This window comes from Leptosomus discolor, chromosome 2, assembly GCF_034619465.1.
Source record: "Leptosomus discolor isolate bLepDis1 chromosome 2, bLepDis1.hap2, whole genome shotgun sequence".
NCBI lineage: Eukaryota > Metazoa > Chordata > Aves > Leptosomiformes > Leptosomidae > Leptosomus > Leptosomus discolor.
The window spans coordinates 3,254,276-3,276,430 of NC_141392.1; the positions used below are offsets into that span (position 1 = coordinate 3,254,276).

Below are 22,155 nucleotides of genomic sequence, written 5' to 3' on the forward strand. Positions count from 1 at the left end.
ACACGTGGCCATTTGGCACCTGCCTCCCAGTTTCCATGAACTGATCTGGATTCTGAAACCCTGAGTACATGGTGGTCACTCCCTGAAATGTGAACAGCCATGTCTGGTTTTCCAGCTAATGTATATAGAGCCCCCTCATAACCTACTTTGTTTTATGCGTCCTGTACATGAGAACAAGAGGTTGTTTGGACAAGTTTGCTGTGTATGATGTTACAAAACAAAACAAAATCCAAAGGGTTTGTGAGTGAATCCTTCTAAAATAACATTGTTTACTTTAAGGGTGTGATGTGGTTTTGATCAGTGTAGATGCTTTAAATTGTCAGGTTTCAATAGTTTGCCTGAGCTTTGATACTGAAGAGATTTTTTTCTTTTCTCTTCATAAAGCAGCTCTCATAATTCCCTTTAAAACATTAACCTAGCAAATCACTGAGGAACAGCCTGTATGTTCACCTTAAATCCTACTGGCTTGCTGAACAGTGAATAGCTGTGCTTATTTCTGAAGTACGACGAGCGTATTCCGTTGTACAGCACAGGTCTCGGAGTCAATTGCAGAATTAGCAGCTTGAAGAAGGGAAGTAAAAAGCCTGAGTCTATTTAGACAAAGATACGTGCTTAGAAATGAACCAGAACAGAAAATATGAATGTGCCTCAGAGGCTGAGCAGTAAGCCTGTGTTATAATTCAGACCTGTAGCTTTTCAAATGCTTCTCCCTAAAGATTTTGGTCAGCACTTTCAAGGGTCTCAGTTATCGTGTTTTCAGCAGTGAGTCTGAAGAGAGCATCAGCCCAGGACTGTCAGGGGGGTGCGAGCATCCCCCCTGCTCCGGCCAGTGTCGGGTCGTTCCCTCCCAGGCAGTGCTGTAACAGCCAGGTCAGGAGGTGGCCTTGGGCTGTGGGTCGTTATCAGGAGGTTGCATGGTTGAGGCAGAAGAGGGAATATTTGGGGGCAGAAAAGGGTTTAGTTGTATGAATGCAAGGCATGCTTTGTCTCGGAGTCAGCGAATGGGACCTGGCTTGTTTTATTTCGAAGTATAGCTGTAGCCAGAGGAGCCCACTTCTTAAAGGAGGCTTGCTTTAAGGGTTTGAGTCTGAAAACATCAGCTTTGCCATTTTTACTGCAGGGTTGAGTTGTGTCTGTGCTTCCTGCCATCTGTTTAAGACTTGCTTGTGTGGTAATTCATGCCTCTCCGACTGTATTATGAAATAATGTCGCATTATCTATTTTCTAGCCTGGCTGCAAAACCCAAATGTTTGAGCGAACACCTGGGAGCAGCTGGGGAATTAAGATTAAATTTTTATTTCTTTAGAGCATACGGAATGTGGAAGACCGATTTGATATGTGCATTAAAACTTGAAAGTAGGAGAATGACTTCTGTTTATCATTAAGAAAAGTTAGAAGGCAGCTGGGAGAAGAGAACTGAAGCCCATGAGCTCTGTCTTTTCCCCCCTGCCTTTTTTTTTCCCCTTTTCTCCTTTGTATGCTCTCAGGATGCACCAGAGGAACAGCTCCTGAATTTGTCCATCATATACACCATTGGATACGCTCTTTCCTTCTCTGCCCTTGTAATAGCAACTGCCATTCTTCTTGGATTCAGGTAACTGGTGAAGCTCTGAAGAGAGTGGAGAAAAGGTGCTATGTTTTTCTATATGATAGTATCACACTTTGACGAAAACATTTGATTAATTTTTTTCCTTTTCTTCCATCACCTCATTATTTCTCTATCTTATGTCACCTCTGTGTTCCTTCCTACAATCATTTCTTCTCAAATTGCAAGTAAAGTTCCTAAATTTTTGCAGTGGTACCTCTGTGAATGTGTGGAACAGATGCTTTATATCGGTTGAAATATTTCATTGTGAGATTTTTTTGTTTCAATGAAATTTCTACTGGAAGAGTTGGAAAATGAGAGAGATACCAGCATTCCCCTCGTGCTGTTGCCTTTCAGATGAGGCACTAGCCTGGGGTGTGAGAGGACATTTAGGACAGTTGCTTTCATCTTGCCTTGCTTGAAATTACACAGAGCATAAAGCTCAGTCTGGCCTATTTCCCAGCCCTCATATGCAGGGTGTGTTTCAATGCAGAAAAGGATTTTTGACACAATTTATCTTTTTGGAGAACTTTCAGAAATTCTTTTTTTTTTTTTACAATATAGAGGAGAACCTCATTTTGAAACCTGAAAAGTTTCTGTGACACAATTTGCTGTCCCTTGCTTAGATTGGTGTATTGGGCTCATGCAGGTATGCACCAACAGATTGCACGGAGTGCATCAAATTTGAGACTACTGGTTACACGGGTCAATGATTGACTGTGTAGGTTTGGTTTAAAAAAAAAAAACCTCCCCAAAAAACAACCCCCAAACAACTCTGGACTGCAACAGAGTGCTGTGTGGTTTGGGGGTTTTTTATTTGCTTGTTTTGGGTTTTGGTGGGGTTTTTCCCCCCCCCCTCAAGCGGTGTCTTGATTCCAGCTGCACTTTACTGCAGTTTGGGGATGTTGAGTACAGGAGACTGATGTTTAGAAAGCACAAAGATGTGATCCTGCTCTGTTGTGGGAAGGAAGTCCCTCTGCCATGAAGTCCTGCTCCCTGCTGCTGTATACAGCCAGGTCCCATCATCTCTCTTACATGCTGATCAGCCTGCCTCCTAAAAAAGTATAGTCTGCTGGTACTCTTATTTGAAACCAGGTCAGGAAGCTTCAGTGCTCTGATCCTTAAGAGAATTTTCTTTCCTGACTAAAGAATTATCATTGCCAGTTAATGATCATTTGCTCTGGAGCCAGCTCTCTCTGTTAGCAAGGCAGCCCCTCTTCTTTCCTCCCTCCTAAGTGTTTATACCCCTTACATATTTAAAAAGATCAGTGGTGCCTTTTGGCTTCTAATTTCCAAAACTAAAACGATGCAAGCTTTCTAATATTGTCCCACACCTTTTAGCGCTGTATTATTCCTTCTCCTTCCAGTGGAGAAGCATAGGGTAGCAATCTCCAAGATCTAAAATGACTACAGAAATGCAGAGACGTGCTCACCCTCTGTGAACGGCACAGGATGATTATGATTTGTACGTGTTGTACTTGTGCAACTTTGGGACTCATCTGACAGAACACCAGATGGTCTTGAAGTCTCCGAATGTCTCCCAGGATAAGTGCTTTCTCCTTGTTTCACCCATCAATGACACTTTGAGTAATCTTGGTAGTCCGAATGTAGAGGTCACAGCACAGCCATACACTTTTGGAAGGAAGGATGCAACGTGGCTTTTGGCAGGGAACAAAGAGCAAGTTTGTCACTACGGACCGGTAGGCGACAGATAATTTTGATGCCCTGAGTTTTGTGGAGAGATGCTTTAGCGTATTTTCCATTGACTATAAAGCAGAGTCTGGAGAAACGTACACAAGGGTGTGCTGCTGATTTTTTGAAAATGAGGTTTCAGAGTTGTTAAATAGGCTGAGAGCCTTGTTAAAACTATGCCATCAGTCCATTGCGTGCTTTCTTGTCTGGATTGACTATCTGGAGATTGGTCCTGGATCTCATGAAATACATGGGACCTGCCCCTACGTGGATTGCAGTTGCTGGATTCTAACTGGAACATCTCGTCATGGCCAATCCCCAGTAGCTGTGCAACCTCAACAAATGGGGATTGAAGTCTAATGCAGTGGCACCAAAATGTTTACGTTCGTTTTTGTAATAGGAAGGCCTTTTTAAGGTCTTAGACTGCAGAATAACCTTTATATTTGTTTTTTAATAATGATACAACATAGGAAACAATATATCTCTAGTGTGCCCTTTTGCATCCTCTGAAAGGAATGGAAGGAAGTCCGTAATTTCAGTGATGGAAGCTGAATTAGGCTCATAACTTCATGACTGAAACAATTTGAATAACTTGCATTGCCCGTAGCAGAAATACTCAGTAACTACTTGCAACCTATTTTCCTCAATTGGCTAATTTACATAATTTTTTCAATCCCATTTAAGTGCGTAGCAGTTCTGAAGGGTAGCAACAAATAAATTTTGAGTTAAAGGAAAAGAAATATTACTAGTAGATAAACTTTGAAATAAGCTGTTACTTAAGTGACGCAAAAAATTCTATTTGACCTATGAAAGAAAGTTCTCCTTCCTCTTCAGTGCAAAACCGATAACTTTCAGACCAAGTCTATTTTTCTACCCAATTTTATAGAGCAGTAAAAATAGATACTTAAAGCATGAGTTCTCTGAAACTCTTGCTGGAACACTTGCTGTTTATCGTGTGTTACCTGTGTCTTTTAGGATCAAAAAAGACTCACACTCAGTGTAACTTCCTTTGAAGCAAAATGCGTACCCTTGCTGTTCTGGAAGAAAAATGTTTGTGGATAAGGCTGGTTAAACATTGGCAGCACTTCGCAGTTCGATGCCATTTACATGACTGCAGTTTCCCTTAACATGCCTTTTTTTTTGACACGTAGCAATTTTACTGTCTTTGCAGCTGGCTGCTGAAATCCAAGAGGATTTTTTCTTTGCCTTTTTATTGTTTTCAATTCTGAAGGCAGAGCTGAGAATTCTGTTCCTTTTAGTTCTCCAGAAAGTACTTAGAATTCCCCCAGGAGGCAATCTGGTTTTTGTCTTGTTGTCAAAACGGTAATTTACAGGTGGATGTTTTTTCGTTGTGGGTTTGAGCACAGCCAGGAGCTGTACTGCACACCAGTTCCTGAGCCTTGCCAAGGAAAACCTGTGCAGTGATACTGGGGTCAGTTCAAAGAGATTAGATTCAGTGTTATGTGAAACTTGACTTTTTTTAGTCCTTTCAGAGATGTCTTCTGAAAATGACTTTATTTTTACACTTTTTAAACTCTTAAAATACTTTTTTCCTTAAGCACTGATCTGCTTCCATCCCCCAAGCATTCATGCTTAGGGCTGAGGTTTTGAATGTCTGTCTTGATAGTGATTTCTCCCCCAAATACAGTTTGAAATCCCTTCAGCCATTCTCAAGTTATGGGATTTCCTCTGGTACCTCCTGCTTTCCAACAGGGGTCATTCTTCCTTCCCTCAGTCCTGTGTGTGATGTTGCAGCTTTTACATAGGCAGTGGATCACAACTGGTTCTTTCTTTTTACAGGCATCTGCATTGCACAAGGAATTACATTCACCTGAACCTCTTCACCTCTTTTATCCTCCGGGCTATATCCGTCTTCATTAAAGACTCTGTGGTGAAGTGGATGTACAGCACAGCCACCCAAGAGCACCAGTGGGAAGGACTTATCTCCTTCCAGGTAGGTGCAGACACTGTGGTGGGTCTCAGGGTATTGGAGTTGTCGCTGTGGTGTGTCTGCATGACAGCAGGCGACTTCGTTCTGTGCAACGAGGGCTGCGCAAAGGGCTGTTCTTCAGTCCACGGGGTTTCTCTGAAACTTGTAGCACGATGTATGCAGTTGTGGTTGGGCCACCCCGGGCTTGGGACAGGGATGTAGTTGATGCTGTGCTGTGTTTCTCTGCCTGTGGGAAGTTTGCCCCTACTAGACAGAGGAAACATGAAGAGATAGTGGTTTTATACATATATATACACACACACAAATGCCCATGTCGTCTTCCCATGCTGCAGGTTCATCTAGCAGTGACAAGAGGGCATTCGTTTCCCTAAGGCAACACCTTTTGTGACAGGACTGTCCGTCTTGTATAATGACCAAATTAGTTGGTCATTCTTGGAGGTCTTTGTCATCTGTTGATGACTGAGAAAAGAGAAGCATCTAATTAAAATGCAAGTTTGAAAGTGTTCAGAAAACTTTTTGGAGGAACAGGCTAGTTAAATACTCCTAGTTGAAGGGAGAGGGTATACTGCTCTTTTGTGAATATGACGAAAGCATGCCTTTCCCCCTTCAGATTTGGAATACAAAATCCTAGAATCATTGGGTTGGAATAGACCTCTAAGATCATCAAGTCCAACCATAAATGTACTTGAATCTTCAAGAAGGGGTCTTTCATTATCTGTATAGGTCTTGTGATTCAAGAATATGGGTACAGTGTTTGCTGCTGCAATACAGGGTTCGGGCCACGAAAGGATATGTCTTCTAATGCCTGTCCTTTTCTGACACTCCCTAAGGCTTAAGTGCTAATACCACATAGTGAATCTCATATGATGGTTCATTTCTTCTCATCTGCAGTGTATCAATTGGCAGGAAATAACGTTGTAATGCATAGCTTCTGTGATTTGGAAATGTTCGTGTTGAAACATTCCCTCCTTCCAAAAAAACCTAGGCTTTATGCTTTCACACGTGGTTTATCCAATAGTGGTTTCATCAGATCTGATGGATATATTAATTAGGTAATCAGGTTTCATACTTACCTAAAGCCCTGCTGACTGCTTCTCTGTAATTTACCATCCAGGAGAGATTTTGCACTTAAATGTCATGTGCTGGGCAATATTGCTGTTCTATCAAAAAATCTTTTGTTCAGGAAAATAGTCAACATTATGACATCTGCTATTTCCTCTTCAATAGAGAAATTCTCAGCTGCAGAACAGGCTATGGGGGGAAGTGAAAAAATTCACAGTCTGCAGTTGATACAGTACCTTTCACTTGCTCTTCATCTTTGTGTTGTGCTTTTCAAATTATAATCCATTGCTTATTGAGGGAAAATGCAGAACACATCATTTTGAATTCTTTTTCTAAGGGAGGAATGTTGAATTCTTTTTCTAAAGGAGGAATGTTGTTGGAAGCATCTACTTCGTATAACACCTGTAACTGGCTTACTGTCCCTTCAGTACTTCAATGTGATTAATTTACCGTACTTAAATATGATTAATTTAGCAAGCATTGTTTTGAGGAGCAAGAGTAGAAGAGAGAACCTGTCTTTTGGGTTAGTATCCTTTTATTCTCAGCCCCTGCTGCATTCGTTTTGGGCTGTGCTTTCTTCTGTCTCAGGAATCACTCAGCTGCCGCTTGGTCTTCGTGATGATGCAGTATTGTGTGGCTGCAAACTACTACTGGCTGCTGGTGGAAGGCATGTACCTGTACACGCTGCTGGTACTTTCAGTCTTTTCCGAGCAGAGGATTTTTCGGCTTTATCTCTGCATTGGCTGGGGTAAGTTGATCTTTCCGTGTGTCCACCTGTGGCTGTGTGCACTGGTATGATAGGAAAGAGCAGCGTGTGTCTATCATAGTGCTTCCCAGTTCAAGCCCTGCACTTCCCATTCCCTTTTTGTTCCTGATCCCTTACCTTGTTTAAAGCTGGAGGGTGCTGGGCCAGCACAGCTCCTGGGTACTCGTGGCATAGAGGCTGTGGGTTCGTAACGCAGGGGCTGTGCGACATCGCAGGAACTCCTCAAACCAGCGGCGGGCACGTGGTGCTTTTCCTGCAAGACATCTAGAGCTTTCCGCTAGAAAACACGTGTGGGTGATTCCAGGTGAGTGTGCACTTTCCCGAACTGTCCTGCTGCTTCTGAAAGTTTCCCGCTGCGTTCCAAGATGTGTTAGCTACCCGTGGTGCGAACCAGCAGCGATACCTTGCATCTGGTCGAGGATAACGGAGGAGAAATGGCGGCAGCGTGAGCTAGAGGGATGCGAAGGGGCGGCTGAACAAGGGGCTGCTAGCAGGGAGTTGCCGGGTTGGTTCTGTGGGCAGAGCAGGTCGAGAGCGGTCAGGGTGCACATGCTGTGAGCATCTGGGTGCTTTTGAGATTAAGGGCTGTGATGCCTTGAAATCAGTTGGTTGAGCCAGAAGTCGCCTTCTGTAGAATTGCTAAAGCCTTGCTTCTTTCACTGCCTGGCTAGCCTAAAAGGGTATGACAGTTCAGAACTAATCCTATTTTTGGGGTGATCTCTTGCGTGCTTTTATTGTGTTCTCTCCCTTCCTCTTCTCTGCTCTCCCGTTTTGGTGGAAATCAGGTGACTTTTGGAAAGCTGAAAGTAAATCCAAGTAAATACTGCAAATGCTCTCACAGATACTAATTTGAACCTTTAAATTGCTTTGACTGTCCTCCTCTCTCTATGGATTTGCTAACTGTGAATATTCTAGCAAATTAGTTCACTAGTAAAATGCATATAAATGGCTTACTGTGAATGACCCAATTCTACTGAACAGTGATATGTGAGGAGCAAAGGCTTTCTGGTGTATTGATGGGAGTAAATAAATGCAAGTAATAGCAGTTTCCTGCTAGAAAATTTTAGTTAAAAAGTTCTATATCTTCCATTATTGTTTTATATAGGGCGTGCAGCAAAAGCAACAGCATCTTGTATAACGCTTGAACTATGTATGTTTTAATCATATTTTATTAATAGCCATACCCTCAATTGGGGAAAAAAAAAGGGGGGGGGGTGTGGGGAGATGGAGGAAGCTATCCTGAAGCACTGACTGAGGTCTTGAGAGGAAATTGAAAAGAAATTAAAGCAAAATTATATCTAGCTAAAGCCTGAGGGTATTATGTTGTTTTAGAAGTAAGGGATAGGATGGTTTTGCTCTGAATCACTTCTAGTTAGTTTTTTCCTTCTGCTTTTGCAAGAGACACCCAAAGATACTGGTTTGGTTTTGTTCTTCATTTACAATGGAAGTTTTGATGCTGTATATTGAATTTCTGGATGAGCTTGTGAAAATGAGTAGCAATGCCAGAACTTGGCACTGGATATATGGGTTTCATCCCAGCTTCCTAGAAAAGCTCTGCCTGTGCCATTCAATCCTCATCTGTACAACTCCTTGCTATTCCAGCCACGGCTGCACATGCAAACCTTGACAGTGTTTCTCCATCTTCAAATGCAGAAGCAGCTATTCTTTCAGTGCTCCCAGATTACAGTTTTATCTCTAACAAGTAGAAACATATGAAGACTTTTTGACTCTTTCTTGCTGCCTCACTGATGACTCCTTTTTTTGGGTGCTCAGGTTCCTCACCAGGCGCCTTTCTGCTGTTTGCAAAGCTCAGAAGATTTTTATTTTTCTTTTTTTTGAGCAGCTTAATGCTGAGGCTTCAGTGAGACAGTAGGTTCCTGTTTGAGCTGAGAGAGTCCCGCTCTTTGAAATAGTTTATCAACTGTAAAAATAAAGCTGGATCAAAAAATAAATATTTGATTGTCAGAGCTTATTTGATGCCCTGACCCTTTGTTCTGTTAGTGAGCTGTCCTCTCACAGGGTAATTTTTTTAACTTTTTCATTACTCATCATTTGATGAATATTTATGTTTTAAACTTTCGTTTATGTATTGTTCAAAGACTTACTGGGTGTTAGTCATTTGATGTTGTTATTTCTTCTAATTAGAACTGAACTTTGTGATCGCTCACAGACTGTACAGTATTGTTGTTGCTGTCTGAATAGCTTCTGCAATCCCCCATGTGCTCACGTATGTTTGCACTTGCACTTCTCTCAAATGTACCCATGAATAAAACTGTATTCTCCTCAAGGTTTTTGTCTACCTGAGTGTTTGCACATACTCTTGGTCATAATGTTTGCCCTGTTGCACTTCTTTAAGGAACAAACAAGGAACTAGAGCAAATTATTTCCCCGGGTAATCTCAAGCAAAACTGTAGCGTAAGGGACAGCTTTCAAATAGGCAGAAATGTCCCAATACCTATTTCTCTCCAAGCTTTTAAACTGCTATATTAAAAAAATGCTATATTTTGTTGTAACAGGGGGGAAAAGTCCATGTAATTGTGTAAATTTAAAAGTACTTCCCCCACTTTATGTTGAATGTGATAATTTCATCTCAATTCAAAACGTGGAAAGGGTAAACCTGCTTTTCAAATAGAAACATGTCTGTAAAAGGTTCTGTACTCAGTCTGTGTTTTCCTAGGAACACTTAGCAGACAGTGAGGAGTGTAAAGAAAAATTAATAAATATTTCCCAAATATTTTTGCTGTATGATTTCAGGTCAGTTCTTAACATTATTAGGCAGTAGTCGATCAGTTTAAATTAGTAATTCTCTGCTGTCGAAGTGTTTTATAAGGGGAAAAAAATCTGTTTATCTCATGTTGTTATACTTTGCAAAAACTAAAAAAGTTATAAGATCTTGATAGACCTAAGGAAATGGATGTAGTTTTACAAATTGGGAGTTACTCATATCGACACCATGTGTATAGATAGGATTCTATAAACCCTCCTGATTACTTGTGAGGTCACTGTATTCCTGTAACAGGCGCTTCCTTGCCAAGGTTTCACGCCCTGCTAGGCTTTGAGATGGCAGTGTTAAATTTTTCCTATTTAATTTAATGTGGAAAATGCCTTGCTTGTGTTGTCTTTTTCTTTGTAAAAACAGGTTTTCATACATTTGTGTTAACCCCAGGTTCCACATACCTTACTGCAAAACAAGGGCCTATGCCACGTTCAAAGCTGATGGTGGGGAGGTGGGAGGAGGGACCAGAAACGCTGACAGTACCAACAGAGTTCTGAATAGGCTAATGGCGGAGCAGGTAGATGAGTTGTTCACTTCAGTCTGGGGGTCAGCGCAACAGCAGCTGAACAGGATTCAGATAGTCCTTATCTCTTCATGGAATCATGGAATAGTTTGGGTTGGAAGGGGACCTTCAAAACTCACCTAGTTCCAACCCCCTGCCATGGGCAGGAACGCCTCCCACCAGACCAGGTTGCTCCCAGCCCCATCCAGCCTGGCCTTGAGCCCTGCCAGGGAGGGGGCAGCCACAGCTGCTCTGGGCAGCCTGTGCCAGTGCCTCACCACCCTCACAGGGAAGAGTTTCTTCCCAATATCTCATCTCAATCTCCCCTCTTTCAGTTTGAAACCGTTACCCCTCATCCCATCACCACACCCCCTGATCACGAGTCCCTCCCCACCTCTCCTGCAGCCCCTTTCAGCACTGGGAGGCCACTGTAAGGTCTCCCCGGAGCCTTCTCTGATCCAGGTTGAACACCCCCAACTCTCTCAGCCTGTCCTCACAGGGGAGCTGCTCCAGCCCCCTGAGCATCTTCAGGGCCTCCTCTGGACCCGCTACAGCAGGTTGATGTCTTTCTTTTGCTGGTGCCCCCAGAGCTGAACCCAGCCCTGCAGGGAGGGTCTCACCAGAGCAGAGCAGAGGGGCAGAACCCCCTCCCTCGACCTGCTGCCCACACTGCTTCTGATGCAGCCCAGGAGGCCATTGGCTTTCTGGGCTGTGAGCGCACATGGCTGGGTCATGTCCAGCTTTTCATCCCCCAGTACCCCCAAGTCCTTCTCCCCAGGGCTGCTCTCCATCCACTCATAGACCAGCCTGTATCTGTGCTTGCAGAAAAAAAAATCTGTAGCTATACATTACTGGTACCTTGTGCTTCCTTCCTCTGGCATAAGAGAAATCCTTGACCATGGATCTCATCTGCAAATCTTTTGTTCTCTCTAGAAGGAGGGGAGGAAAACAGTGTAACTATGGAGATCAAGATGATTATGATTTTGTTTTCTTTGTTTCTTGGGCTGTGCGGACTGTTCTTAATCAGGGTGTCCAGGACACCAACTTAGCATCATGTCTGAGCCCAAGTGAAGAGTCGCTGAGCTTGGCATTGACTTCAGGCAGCTGTAGCAGTGCTGTACAAAGTAGTCTCCGGAGAAGAGCAGTTTATACGGTAACGTGGCTGTATGTATCTTTCGGCAGGTTTTAGTGGAAAAAAGACCTGTTGGCATTCAGGAGGAGGGAGGAATGGGAGAACAGCAGCAACATCCTACAGTGACTCTGTGCGACATCCAGGCGGGAAGAATGACAGGAGGCAATTTTCGGCACTAAGGGCTAAGAAGAAAATGTTAATGAAGAGCTAAACAATCTATGAGCTGCTGTGGCAATTTTACACCCAGCTGCACTTGCAGCAGGGAAGCTGCCATGAAAAATAAATAATCCCCTTTCTTCCAAGCCTTGGCAATCCAGTCTTGCTCTACAGAAGAATACTTTGAGGGAATGAAGCTGTTAAAGGCAGGAAGCCTGGATAGGGCATCAAAATCTATAGCCCAATTGCAAGGAAGATCTGACTGAAACACAGTCAGTAAGAAACCTTCCTTCTGAAGCCCCGTATGAACTCACTATAGCAACAGGATGCATTCATTGCACTGGCCACCTCTTCTCTGTTTTCAGATGAAAACTGTATTTCAGACAAGGATGTGAAAATAGGTTTTGTGTCCAGACTGATCGTGGTAAGAGATGTATCTGTCAGGAATTTCTCTTAATTCCCTTCACTCTTTGTCTTCTGGATTAAAGTATTTCATGGTTTTCCTTTCTTAGAAAGAAAAAAATTAACCTTCTCACATCTTCAATGCTCTTTTTTCTGCATATAGCCATATTTATTTATCAGTCAGTTCCTCATCACATACTTCTTGTGTTCATATGTCAAGCAGCTGACCAAGTTGGACCATCCTGGATGGGTTTTGAGAGAAAGAGGATGACTTGAGTTCTTCTGACAGAAGTAGTGTGCTTCTGGTTTGTGTGCCTGATTATCTTGGAGGTTGAACTTCTCACCATGTGGAAACCAGTGATGTCATGTTACATCTGAATTGTGAGCTTATACACAAACTTATCGGTCCTAAAATGCAGCATGATGGCAATGTCCCCTGTCATTTGAAGTTGAACTTTATTAGCTGAGCTGTTGGCATCTTTAATTCCTAATGCACTTGATGGATTTCATAATCACTGTGTAGCGTTCCATGATTTTTGGTCAGTTCTCAGCCCTCAAGAAGGCTGGTATGAGCAGGCTGTTGCAGTTTCTGGCATCTCCAGCAGTGATGTAGGACAGACAAAAGTAGATGTTACCGTTTCCAGAATTCAGAGACCTTTCTGTGGTCGGTTGATTTGGGAAAAGATCGATCTTGGAGCTCTCTGTATGACAAAAAGTGTTTTGTAGAAAGGGTTCAGTCTATCTTAAATAAGTGCCTGCCATAAACAGGTGCTATTTTTTCTCAGTTATCTGATTTTCTTTGAATAGCAGCAGCAAGAGAAAGAGGTGTAGGACTGAAACTGAAATGCACCAGAAGGGCTGCATGTTGGGAGCCCAGGACTGGAATACAATGTTGATTCTGTTAATGAATGGTAGTCTTAATTCTCAGTAAAGCCAAAAAAAAGGGAATAATTCAAACTGTAGTTCAATGGATCAAAGGCCCACTTGTGTTTGGAAGTGATTTGCAATGAGCCTGTTCTTGATCTCTTATGCCGCTATCAAAACAGCACGGAGTTCTTGGTAACTTTGCTCCCAAAATACTGTGTACTCCCGGTATCAGGTACATTCATGGAACTTGTTCAACTGCTTGCCCCAATAATCTCTAGTCAATTCATTATCTTCGCTATTACTCTAATTATTGGTATTTTTTTCTTGCTACTCTTTATTCTTTCTTTTTTTTTCTTGAATTGAGAACAATTAATAATTGGCCTTTTGAGTCGATAGTATTTAGCTGTTCTGACAGAGAAAAAAGTACAGTACAACAAGGAAGAAGGTTCTTACTGATAATACCCACTACAGATACCACTTGTGGATTTTCAGGCTGCAAGAGATCACAGATTTATTTCCCTGTGGCTTCTGCTGTCAGGAACTGTGTGTTTGCCCTGTGCAGTACTTACTGCTGCACACTGATGTTCTTACGGTCCCTTACCATGCTGGTTCTTAAGAATGCAAACACAAAGCACATTTAACGTTGCCCTTCCTATACAATGTACATACAGCATTGGACACTGTCCATGGACCTACAGAGAGGAATTAGACCATCTTGCGCCATCCTTAGGCAGAAATTCCTCATCCTGCTTGTTGAGTCTCCACCTGCTCTCCTTCCTTGTGGGCTTTTTTGGCATTCCCTGGACTGAGTATTGGTTGGTAGATGCACTTTAAGATGACTTTTCAAGACCTAGGTATTTCATAAATGGAAGAAACTCATTTGAGAGCCTTTGCCATTGTAAAGCAAGTAATGACTGCCAGCTTATTTGGCTTTTCTCCGTTCCCTTTACACCCCAGATAAACTGACCAACCGTAGCACATCCACTGTCAGGTAAGTGTAGATCCAAGCCTCTTCTCAAGGCCAGATGTATCTGCCGTCTTTGCTGCAGCCACACAAGTCTGTGCTAGTACCGGAGCCCAAACTTGGGACTTCTCGGTGGGGGAGGCCTGAGCACACTTGCTGTGTGTCGTGTGCCCGTGCTCCCCTTTTGCCCTCCCGTACGTGGGATGAGTGTCCTCCAGCCCCAACGCCAACAGGCAGCCTGAGCTTGGTGCTGCCCGAATCCAGCGTAGCTGACCCACAGCCAGAAACGTGGAGGCAAAGGTTTGGGTCGGAGGGCGCTGCGCTCCTCTCTGGTGTGACTACAGAGGCTAGCAGAGCTTCCAGAAATTTTGTTCTCTTGGCCCCTCTGTGGAAAAGCTGGTTTATGCTGAGTGTGGGGGTGATGGTCTGTTGTTGGTCACTTTTCATGCCTGTTAGGAGCTAGGTGGGGGTCCAGGCAAAATGAGTTACGTGGTGCATTAGTTACTTGCAGGTTAGATTCCTCCTCCCACCGTTGACAGCCATCTGTGCTGGGTAGGAGCAGCAGCCCTGCCACCAGATAATTATGTTGTTCATCATGATGTGGGGGGGTTTGTCCTTCTCTCTGCTTTTCCCTGTCTCTTAATGTCAGTGTCAACCTTGTCTCCTCTCTTCCCAGGTGTGCCAATGCTGTTTGTCATCCTCTGGGGAACTGTCAAGTACCTTTATGAAGATGAGGGGTTGGTTTAGTTCTGATTTTTCTAGCTAACTCGTTTGCGCTGTGCGTGTGCACCAGCAGGTCATTGTTTGCTTTCTGTTCAGTGTGGTTTGCTTTGGCAATGTGCAGAAACATCGCATAATTGCTTCTGTTTTGTCTGAAGGTCTTGCATAACATTTCAGAAAGGAGCATATGTTTCTTTCTGATCAGAATTTTCTGCATGTCTGAATGGATCTATCCTCTTGCAGGTCAAGGAAAGGTATGTTTTGTTTTCCTGTAGTTACAGTATCCACAGTAGAAGTCATCATACCCAACCAAGACCACTGTTGATACTGTGCCTTTGGCAGTAGCCTTTACAGTTGTGCTTCAGAGGAAGGCAAAAGCCTCCCACGGGATTCTGCCTGCGATTTGTAGGGGTTAGCTTATGCCTAGCAGCAGAGATGTGATTGCCTGTTCTTCTTTAAGCTCCTGTTATTTAAGATCATCTTAAAATAAAGGCACATTCTCTGTCTGCTTATGTTAGTCTTGCTGAAGTCAACTATACCACACGCAGAACTTCTGCAAAGCACAAAATACTTTTTGTCCACTCTTACTGCAGTGGCTCTTCTGAAAAATTGCCTTTATATATGCTTTATGTACCAAATAGTGCTGCAGTTTTGGGTTTTTTTTTTAAAAACAAAACAACACAACAAACAGGGAGTAAAGTGGCTTCCTCTTCTTAGTGACAGTGACTGCCTGGAAATATTGGGGTAGCTTTCTTTGTGATGAAATAATCACTTTATGCTATTTCGGTTTTGTTCTAAATGTACTGTTTATTGGGTCTTCCTCTTAGTTTCCAAACAACCCAGTCAGCACTTTTGTAGAGGGTCCTTTTTTCTGCCCCCATCCCCTTGCTGGAGAGATGCTGCAGTGTAAAAATTCAGTGTACTCAGAGACATCCCCTGAGTTTTTTCTGGTGTTCATGGGTATTAAGAACTGGGTTTTCTTAGTGTTTTTCATAGGACTGAACCAGTTCAGTCAAAGATGCCTTTTCTGGCTTAAGCAATGCTAAGATTTCGTGGCTCTTCTTTTCAAGGTTGACTTGTTAATATTCTGTAGGTAGATTATGACCATACTGATGTATTGCAAGTTTTGTTGAAAATATCAGAATCAGTATAGGGAACATGTGGCCTCCACATAGGTGACGTTCCATGGGCATATCTTCCCGTTGCTGTAGAAAATGTAGCCAAAGCGTTCTTGCTGAGCCTCCTACGTTATGTGGTGCTCAGAGCCGATTTATGTTTTCTATTAAGGAAAACTGTCACTCACTGCCTTCAGCAGACCTCAAAAGGGGCAATTTTGCACCTTATTGAATTTTCTAAATCTTGTATAAATATTTGCAAAATACAGCCATAAATAACCACGTGCAGCAGCTTCTCTGAAAGGCAAGATTTCTGTGCCTTGGGCGGGCATTTGCTGGAGCAGCCGGGGATATCTTTCATGCTGTTTGCCATAGCGCTGTCACCATGGATGTGCAGCGGGCTGTAAATCTCATTTGTGACTTAACTACTTCCCTGGCTATGAGGAATAACTGGGAGTAAGTGTGGTCAGGGCTGGGAATTCGAGGCAGTCTTGTGGATGTTTTCATTTGAGTGAAGGACTGAAGCGTGCAGGACTTACTTGCAGGCTGGCTCCTCCTTTCCATACACGTGGAAGTGTGCACTCCTTTAAAAAGCAGTTGCTGTTTTAAAAAGTGAGCTGCTGAAAAAGACTTTGCCTAGATTGTGAACAAAACTAAAGGCGAGCTGTGCTTCATAGTTATTAGGCTGTGCCTAGAGAGCTGATACTTACACATCTTTGTTTCCATCTGCAATTAATTATGGGAGCAAGAGAGCCAGCGAACACACATTTCTAAAAATTGAACCATTCAGCTGTACCTCTTCAAGGTAAAAATTCAGTAGGTTTATTTTTAGAAAAAGCATACCAGGTTGGTAAGCAAAGGCAGAAACTTCCCAGTACCGTTTGTTTCACTGGACCAATTCTCCACTCATGGTTGTAAGGCTATTAGTTGCCAAGCATCTCCTGAGTGATGCAGAGCAAACTGCTGGGATAGATCCCCAAAACAATAGATGTTGGTGTAGTCATCAGTGTGACAATCCCAGAAAGCACAAACGGACAAGAAATCACGTACAGATCTATCAATTTTGTTTTCTGGACATTTTAATAGCTGTGACATTTTAATTAGGCTGTAATGGTGTTTTTATTGCATGTATTTGTATACATTTAAAAGTAGCTAAAACTGCTCTGTGCCACAGGAAGCAAATTAATACACACAGAAACGTAGCAGAGTTAATGTAAAGAATCATTTCTCAGCATCCGTCACTATCAGGAACTTTTAAAATTGCCTCTGCTTCCACTGCAGCTAGTCAGAAAATTAGAACTCCACTTCCAGCCATGTTCTATTATCCTGATGGTCTTGAGGGGTTCAAATAAAATTGATTTTAAAGGCTTCATGAAGCTGGCTCCTAGTCACGCATACCAATTAAGAAGTCCTTCTGTTACTCGGGTTCGGCTCAGGTACGCTGGCTGCACGCAGTATGTACCCCTTTTTTTTTCTCCAGTATCTAAAATACAATTGAATTGTAAGTGGTGGAGCTGCTGGTTGCAATATTATGCTTGTTATATGCATTAAACTGAAATTGAAAGGAAAAATGAAATTCTGAGCCTTTCTCGGGCTTGCAGCACCTGCAAGGGGGTGTGGAATTGCCCCAGCCAAGCTGCTGCACCTTCCTCTCATGAGCCCACGTGGGTGTGTTGCTGCAGGGTGGATCCCTGCCACGTGCTGCACGGTTTGCTGGTTTCTCTCAAGTTGACTGTCCCTTTATGAGGTTGGGGAGGGTTTACTCTCCATCAACATCACCCAAGCTGAAGCTTCGTAGTCCTGTTAAGAAACCTTAAGGAAAATTGAGCATGTACCTGTTTGGGCAGATGGGATTTGGAGGCGAAGAGAAACTTTGTTTTGTGAAGAACCCTACGTTTTCTGTGCTGCTGTTTCATCGTTTGTGTTTCACAGGCTGTGTAGCTCAGAAACCTGCTGGCTTTACTGATGTCTGTTGCTTTTGAGCAATGCTGAGCAGTGTGGCAGGAGGCTAACGAAGTTATTTCATAGAAATATGAAGGATGCTGTTACTGCAGCAGCAAGTGAAGTGGCATGTAAACGCTGCCCCGACACGTGGGCTGTTGTGCACATGCATGACCCCCCCATACAGTTGGGGGTGGCTGGCTGTGGCCAGGGTGGGACTTAAAAGAACTAGATGGACAAACCCCCCAGTGTAAAGTTCACCTCAAACCAGTGATCCCAGCCTGTGGCTTTCAGTCATCACTTTTCTTGTGATTGTTCCCCAATATTGGTCAAGGACAGAGGAATTTAAAAAGCTAAAATGAGACTTATGGTGAGAATGAAGTATTATATTGCCTGCAGTGTGTTACTTCCTTGGCAGAGGATTCATCTGGCCAACAGAAGTTGGGAACTATTGCTCCTGTCTCTGAGATTTTACTTGCTTATAACTTTTAAAACTCCTTTTGGGCCTGAAACCTGTGTATCTACACTGACGGAACTGGAGTTTGCTGCCTTAATTGCTTTCTCCTGGTTGAAATTTGTAGGTCCTTTTTGAAAATAGGGACAAGTAAAATAAGTGACTGATCTAAACATTGATAGAAGAAAAGTGATGGTAGGAAATGGGATAAAGAACTAATGAACAGTTAAATAATAAGATGACCTGATAGTGGAGACTGAAGAGTAATAAAAAAATAATGCAGAAAGAGAAGGGTAGGAACCACGCAGGAAAGGTCTGACACAAATACATTTCCCCTCCCCTTCTCCTTTCAGCCACGTGACAAATTTGACCTTGGTTTTAATGGAGTAAATCTTCACAATTAACTAGTGATAATTCATAGCAAATTGTGGAGGAGAGCTAGCCATTAGTGGGCAAGAAAGGCTGGCAAGTAGCATCCAGTTGAATTATGATAGCTGCAATAGTACAAAACATTCAGCGTTTCTAAGAAGCAACTGCATCTGTTTCCATGTCAGCATGATGTGCTTTCCTGGTATCTAGTCCTCAATATTGTTTTCCATCTGCATTGCTGTGATAGAATGAAAAGCAGGAGATTTTAGTAACGTACTGAAACTTTTTCTTCTTGTCTCCTCCTTTTTGCCGTCTTCCTAGTTGCTGGACCAGAAACTATAACATGAATTACTGGTTGATCATCAGACTGCCCATTCTTATCGCCATTGGGGTGAGTATGGGGCATGTGCAGCGTGCTGGGAGATTTCCACGAGAACAGGACATGATATAGTACAAAGAGCAGATGTGCACGCGGCTGTTGTGCGTGTCCAAAGGCTAATAACCTTTAAGGGTATTGACATTTTCATTCAGAAATGTGGTTTTATGAAACCAAATTGGTTTCTGTCACTGGCATTCCTGACCAGCACTTTGTTTAATCTGGCCGCACACTGTCATGTTGTGGTGGCAGCAGATAATGGAAAACAAAACAGCATGCTGCAGCAATCCCGTTAACTTCCCTGTGTGCAGAAAGCTATGGCAGGTAGTTACAGGGAGGTAGAAGATAATATCCCAGGTACTGGGCCTCAGGAGCAAGAAATTGTGTGGCATTGTGGAGAAATGCCACCTTTTGCAGCCACAATGCTGTCTCAGTCTCAGACCTCCAGACAAGGCAAATGGGAGAGCCCGCAGCTTTGCTGTGCCTCACTCCTCAGAGATGTAGGTAAGCTCCCCTGCTTTTAGTGAACTGCCTGCGTTTTCAAAGATGACTTGTGCATTCCTGGAGGATGTACTTAGAGCACAATTCCTCAGCGAGGAGTTGAGTTCCATGGCAAATTCTGCAGCTGCAGCATGTACAGGGACCTACACATCATGCACAAACTAGCTTTTTTCAACACTTAGGCACATGTTTCTTCATGATGATAAAAATCTTTCTTTCATTTTTCCAGGTAAATTTCCTGATCTTTATCAGAGTTATATGCATCATCATCTCCAAACTACAGGCTAATTTGATGTGCAAAACTGACATAAAATGCAGGTATGTCATATGGTGGTCTGACACTTTTTGTGCCTGTCAAATGGAATTAAACAAGGAGGTACATGAAAAGGAGTGGATTGACAAAGGTGGTTAAAGATCACAGGCCTCGAGTAACATACAGGTGTGGTGTCACACATTGGTAGGGCTGCTTGGACAGTCAGTCCCCAGAAAACCTTCCTGGTGGAGCCAGGGCAGGTATTGCACTGTGTTACAGATTAAACAGAAGGCTTGCTCTCTGCGTTTGTTACTTTACATTCTTCCATAATACTGGATGAATATTAATTAAGCAGATATTTTTCAAATACTTGCAGCATGTGGAAGTACTGGATGTTAAGGTCTTGGAATGCATGCAGAGGAGGGCAACAAAGCTGGTGACAGGGCTGGCAGTAACGTCCGATGAGGACTTGTCTAGTTTGGAGAAAAGGAGGCTGAGGGGCGACCTCGTTACCCTCTACAGCTTCCTGAGGAGGGGGAGTGGAGAGGGAGGTGCTGATCTCTTCTCCCTGAGATCCAGCGATAGGACACTTGGGAACGCCTCAAAGTTGTGCCGGGGGGGGTTAGACTGGTCATTAGGCAGAATTTCTTTACCGGGAGGGTGGTCAGACACTGGAACAGGCTTCCTAGGGAGGTGGTCAATGCCCCAAGCCTGTCAGTGTTGGAGAAGAGGCATTTGGACAATGCCCTTAACAACATGCTTTAACTTTTGGTCAGCCCTGAAGTGGTCAAGGCAGTTGGACTAGATGGTTGTTGTAGGTCCCTTCCAGCTGTCATGTTCTGTTCCACTTTATTCTATTCCATTTTGAATAAAAATAATAATATGAATGATAGAAATAAAAGCTTTACCTTCAATGAAGGTCAAGATGGGTCATTTTGAGTGTTGCTTTTTGTTCTTCTTGCCAGTTGTTGGGACAAACTTTCAATCTTTAATGCATAGGATGTTTCAGGAGATATGTCAGGGTTATCACAGAAATGTTCAATTTTTATTTTGCAGGCTTTACCCGGTCCGTGTGTGTATTCTTCTTGTAATTTAATCGCCTTGCTAAGATTCGCGGTCACATCCTTCATTTCTGCATCTTGGAGAATACTTTTGTATTGCAGTCTGAAAAATAATGTAGAAATAACAAGTTAGCTCTTGAATTAACCAGTACGGAGCTACATGCTGTGGTAGCTGGACTGCTACTGGTGGTTGGCTTAGCTAGTTTGAAGTTGCGTATTTCAATGCTGCAGCCTTCTAAGCTAGACACAGCGTGTATTTTGGTGCCTTCTCAGCAGAGTAGAGAGTTGCCTTGTATGTTACCTCACATGAAATTCTGGAAATACTAATGTGTGTTTAGAGCTTAAAGCCGAGAAGAGGATTTGTTTTAATGAGCTGTAGGCTTTGCTTTCGTTCCTACTGTTTGTTTTGAATATACGTGACCTTTATTTGCCAAGGTAAAATTTGCAGTGGTGGAAGGGGGAGATTTTCCAGTTCTGATGGCTTGAAGCCATTTAAAAGTCTGACTGTAAATGTATCCTGTCAAGGGAGAAAGCCCTTGCCCTCATGACTTCTGCAGGCAGCAGGAAGGTTTGATGCAGGTGAGCCGTTTGTCAGAGGTGCACGTTCATTCATTTCTTCATGTTGCATGTTCAAAAATCTGCTGTGTAAACAGAAGGGCTTTACCAGAAAAGGATTTATCCAGCAACAGAGCCACCTTCACTGATGAAGACTCTAGTCTTGGTGGTCCATCTGGAGGTTGGTTGTTATTGCCAGAAGCTTTTGGGAAGTCTTTAACCCAAAAGAAGCCAGTTTGTTGGTATGCTTCTGAGGATAACAAGACCAATAGTCAGAGATCCCTGTATCAGAATTTCTGCCCTCCATCTCCCTTCTTTTCTGCTCAAAGACACTGGAAAAGATTTTTGGGTGGTGGGAAGACAGAACTGCTGTGTTGGAATGTGTTACTTTAAACAAGGACCAGTCTAGGTGCCCTAGAAAGTCACTAGCTTAGATATGTTTGTGTATAGAGAGAAGAAAAGCGTTTTGCTCCCAGGCCAATCTTTCCTTCCCCTCTCTCCTGTTGCCTGTTCATTTGATGGAGAGAGAGCTCACGGTTCAGAATGGCAGTAAATCCCTTTTCTCTGCAGAAGGACTGGGAGTTCTGGAGAAAGTTCTCCCCTTGCTCAGGGAGAGGATTTTCTTTAGGGAGGTCTTAATTAACCAGGAGGCCTTTTCATAGGACTTTGTGTGGCTTCCTGTTCAACGCAGAGCTCTCCAAGTATCCTATCTGGAAGAGTTAGCATTCATTAGGTAAGTTAGGGATTGCTCTACACCTACACCAGTCCCTTGTTTTGCCCAGAGCCCATTCAGTGTCAGCCTCCTACTTCTGCCTCTATCTCAGGCAGGTTGTGGTGGAGCAGAGCCTCCATCACAAGACTTGCTGGTAGGCTGCTCATTTAAACAAGCCCCCTATCCCCTAATGCAATGGTGTGCCTGGGTCCACTAGAGATCTGCATTTCTGCTTACCTGTAT

General features: G+C 43.2%; 1 protein-coding gene across 1 annotated transcript in view; it reads left to right on the forward strand.

Annotated features, from left to right (window-relative positions):
* GLP1R (glucagon like peptide 1 receptor) overlaps positions 1-22,155 on the forward strand; it is an 85,267-nt gene that overhangs the window by 55,511 nt on the left and 7,601 nt on the right. The window contains exons 7-12 of the mRNA XM_086461910.1: positions 1,488-1,594; positions 5,078-5,231; positions 6,879-7,038; positions 14,532-14,592; positions 18,776-18,845; positions 19,561-19,649. Coding sequence (XP_086318036.1) covers positions 1,488-1,594; positions 5,078-5,231; positions 6,879-7,038; positions 14,532-14,592; positions 18,776-18,845; positions 19,561-19,649 — 641 coding nt within the window. The remainder of the gene's footprint in view (positions 1-1,487; positions 1,595-5,077; positions 5,232-6,878; positions 7,039-14,531; positions 14,593-18,775; positions 18,846-19,560; positions 19,650-22,155) is intronic.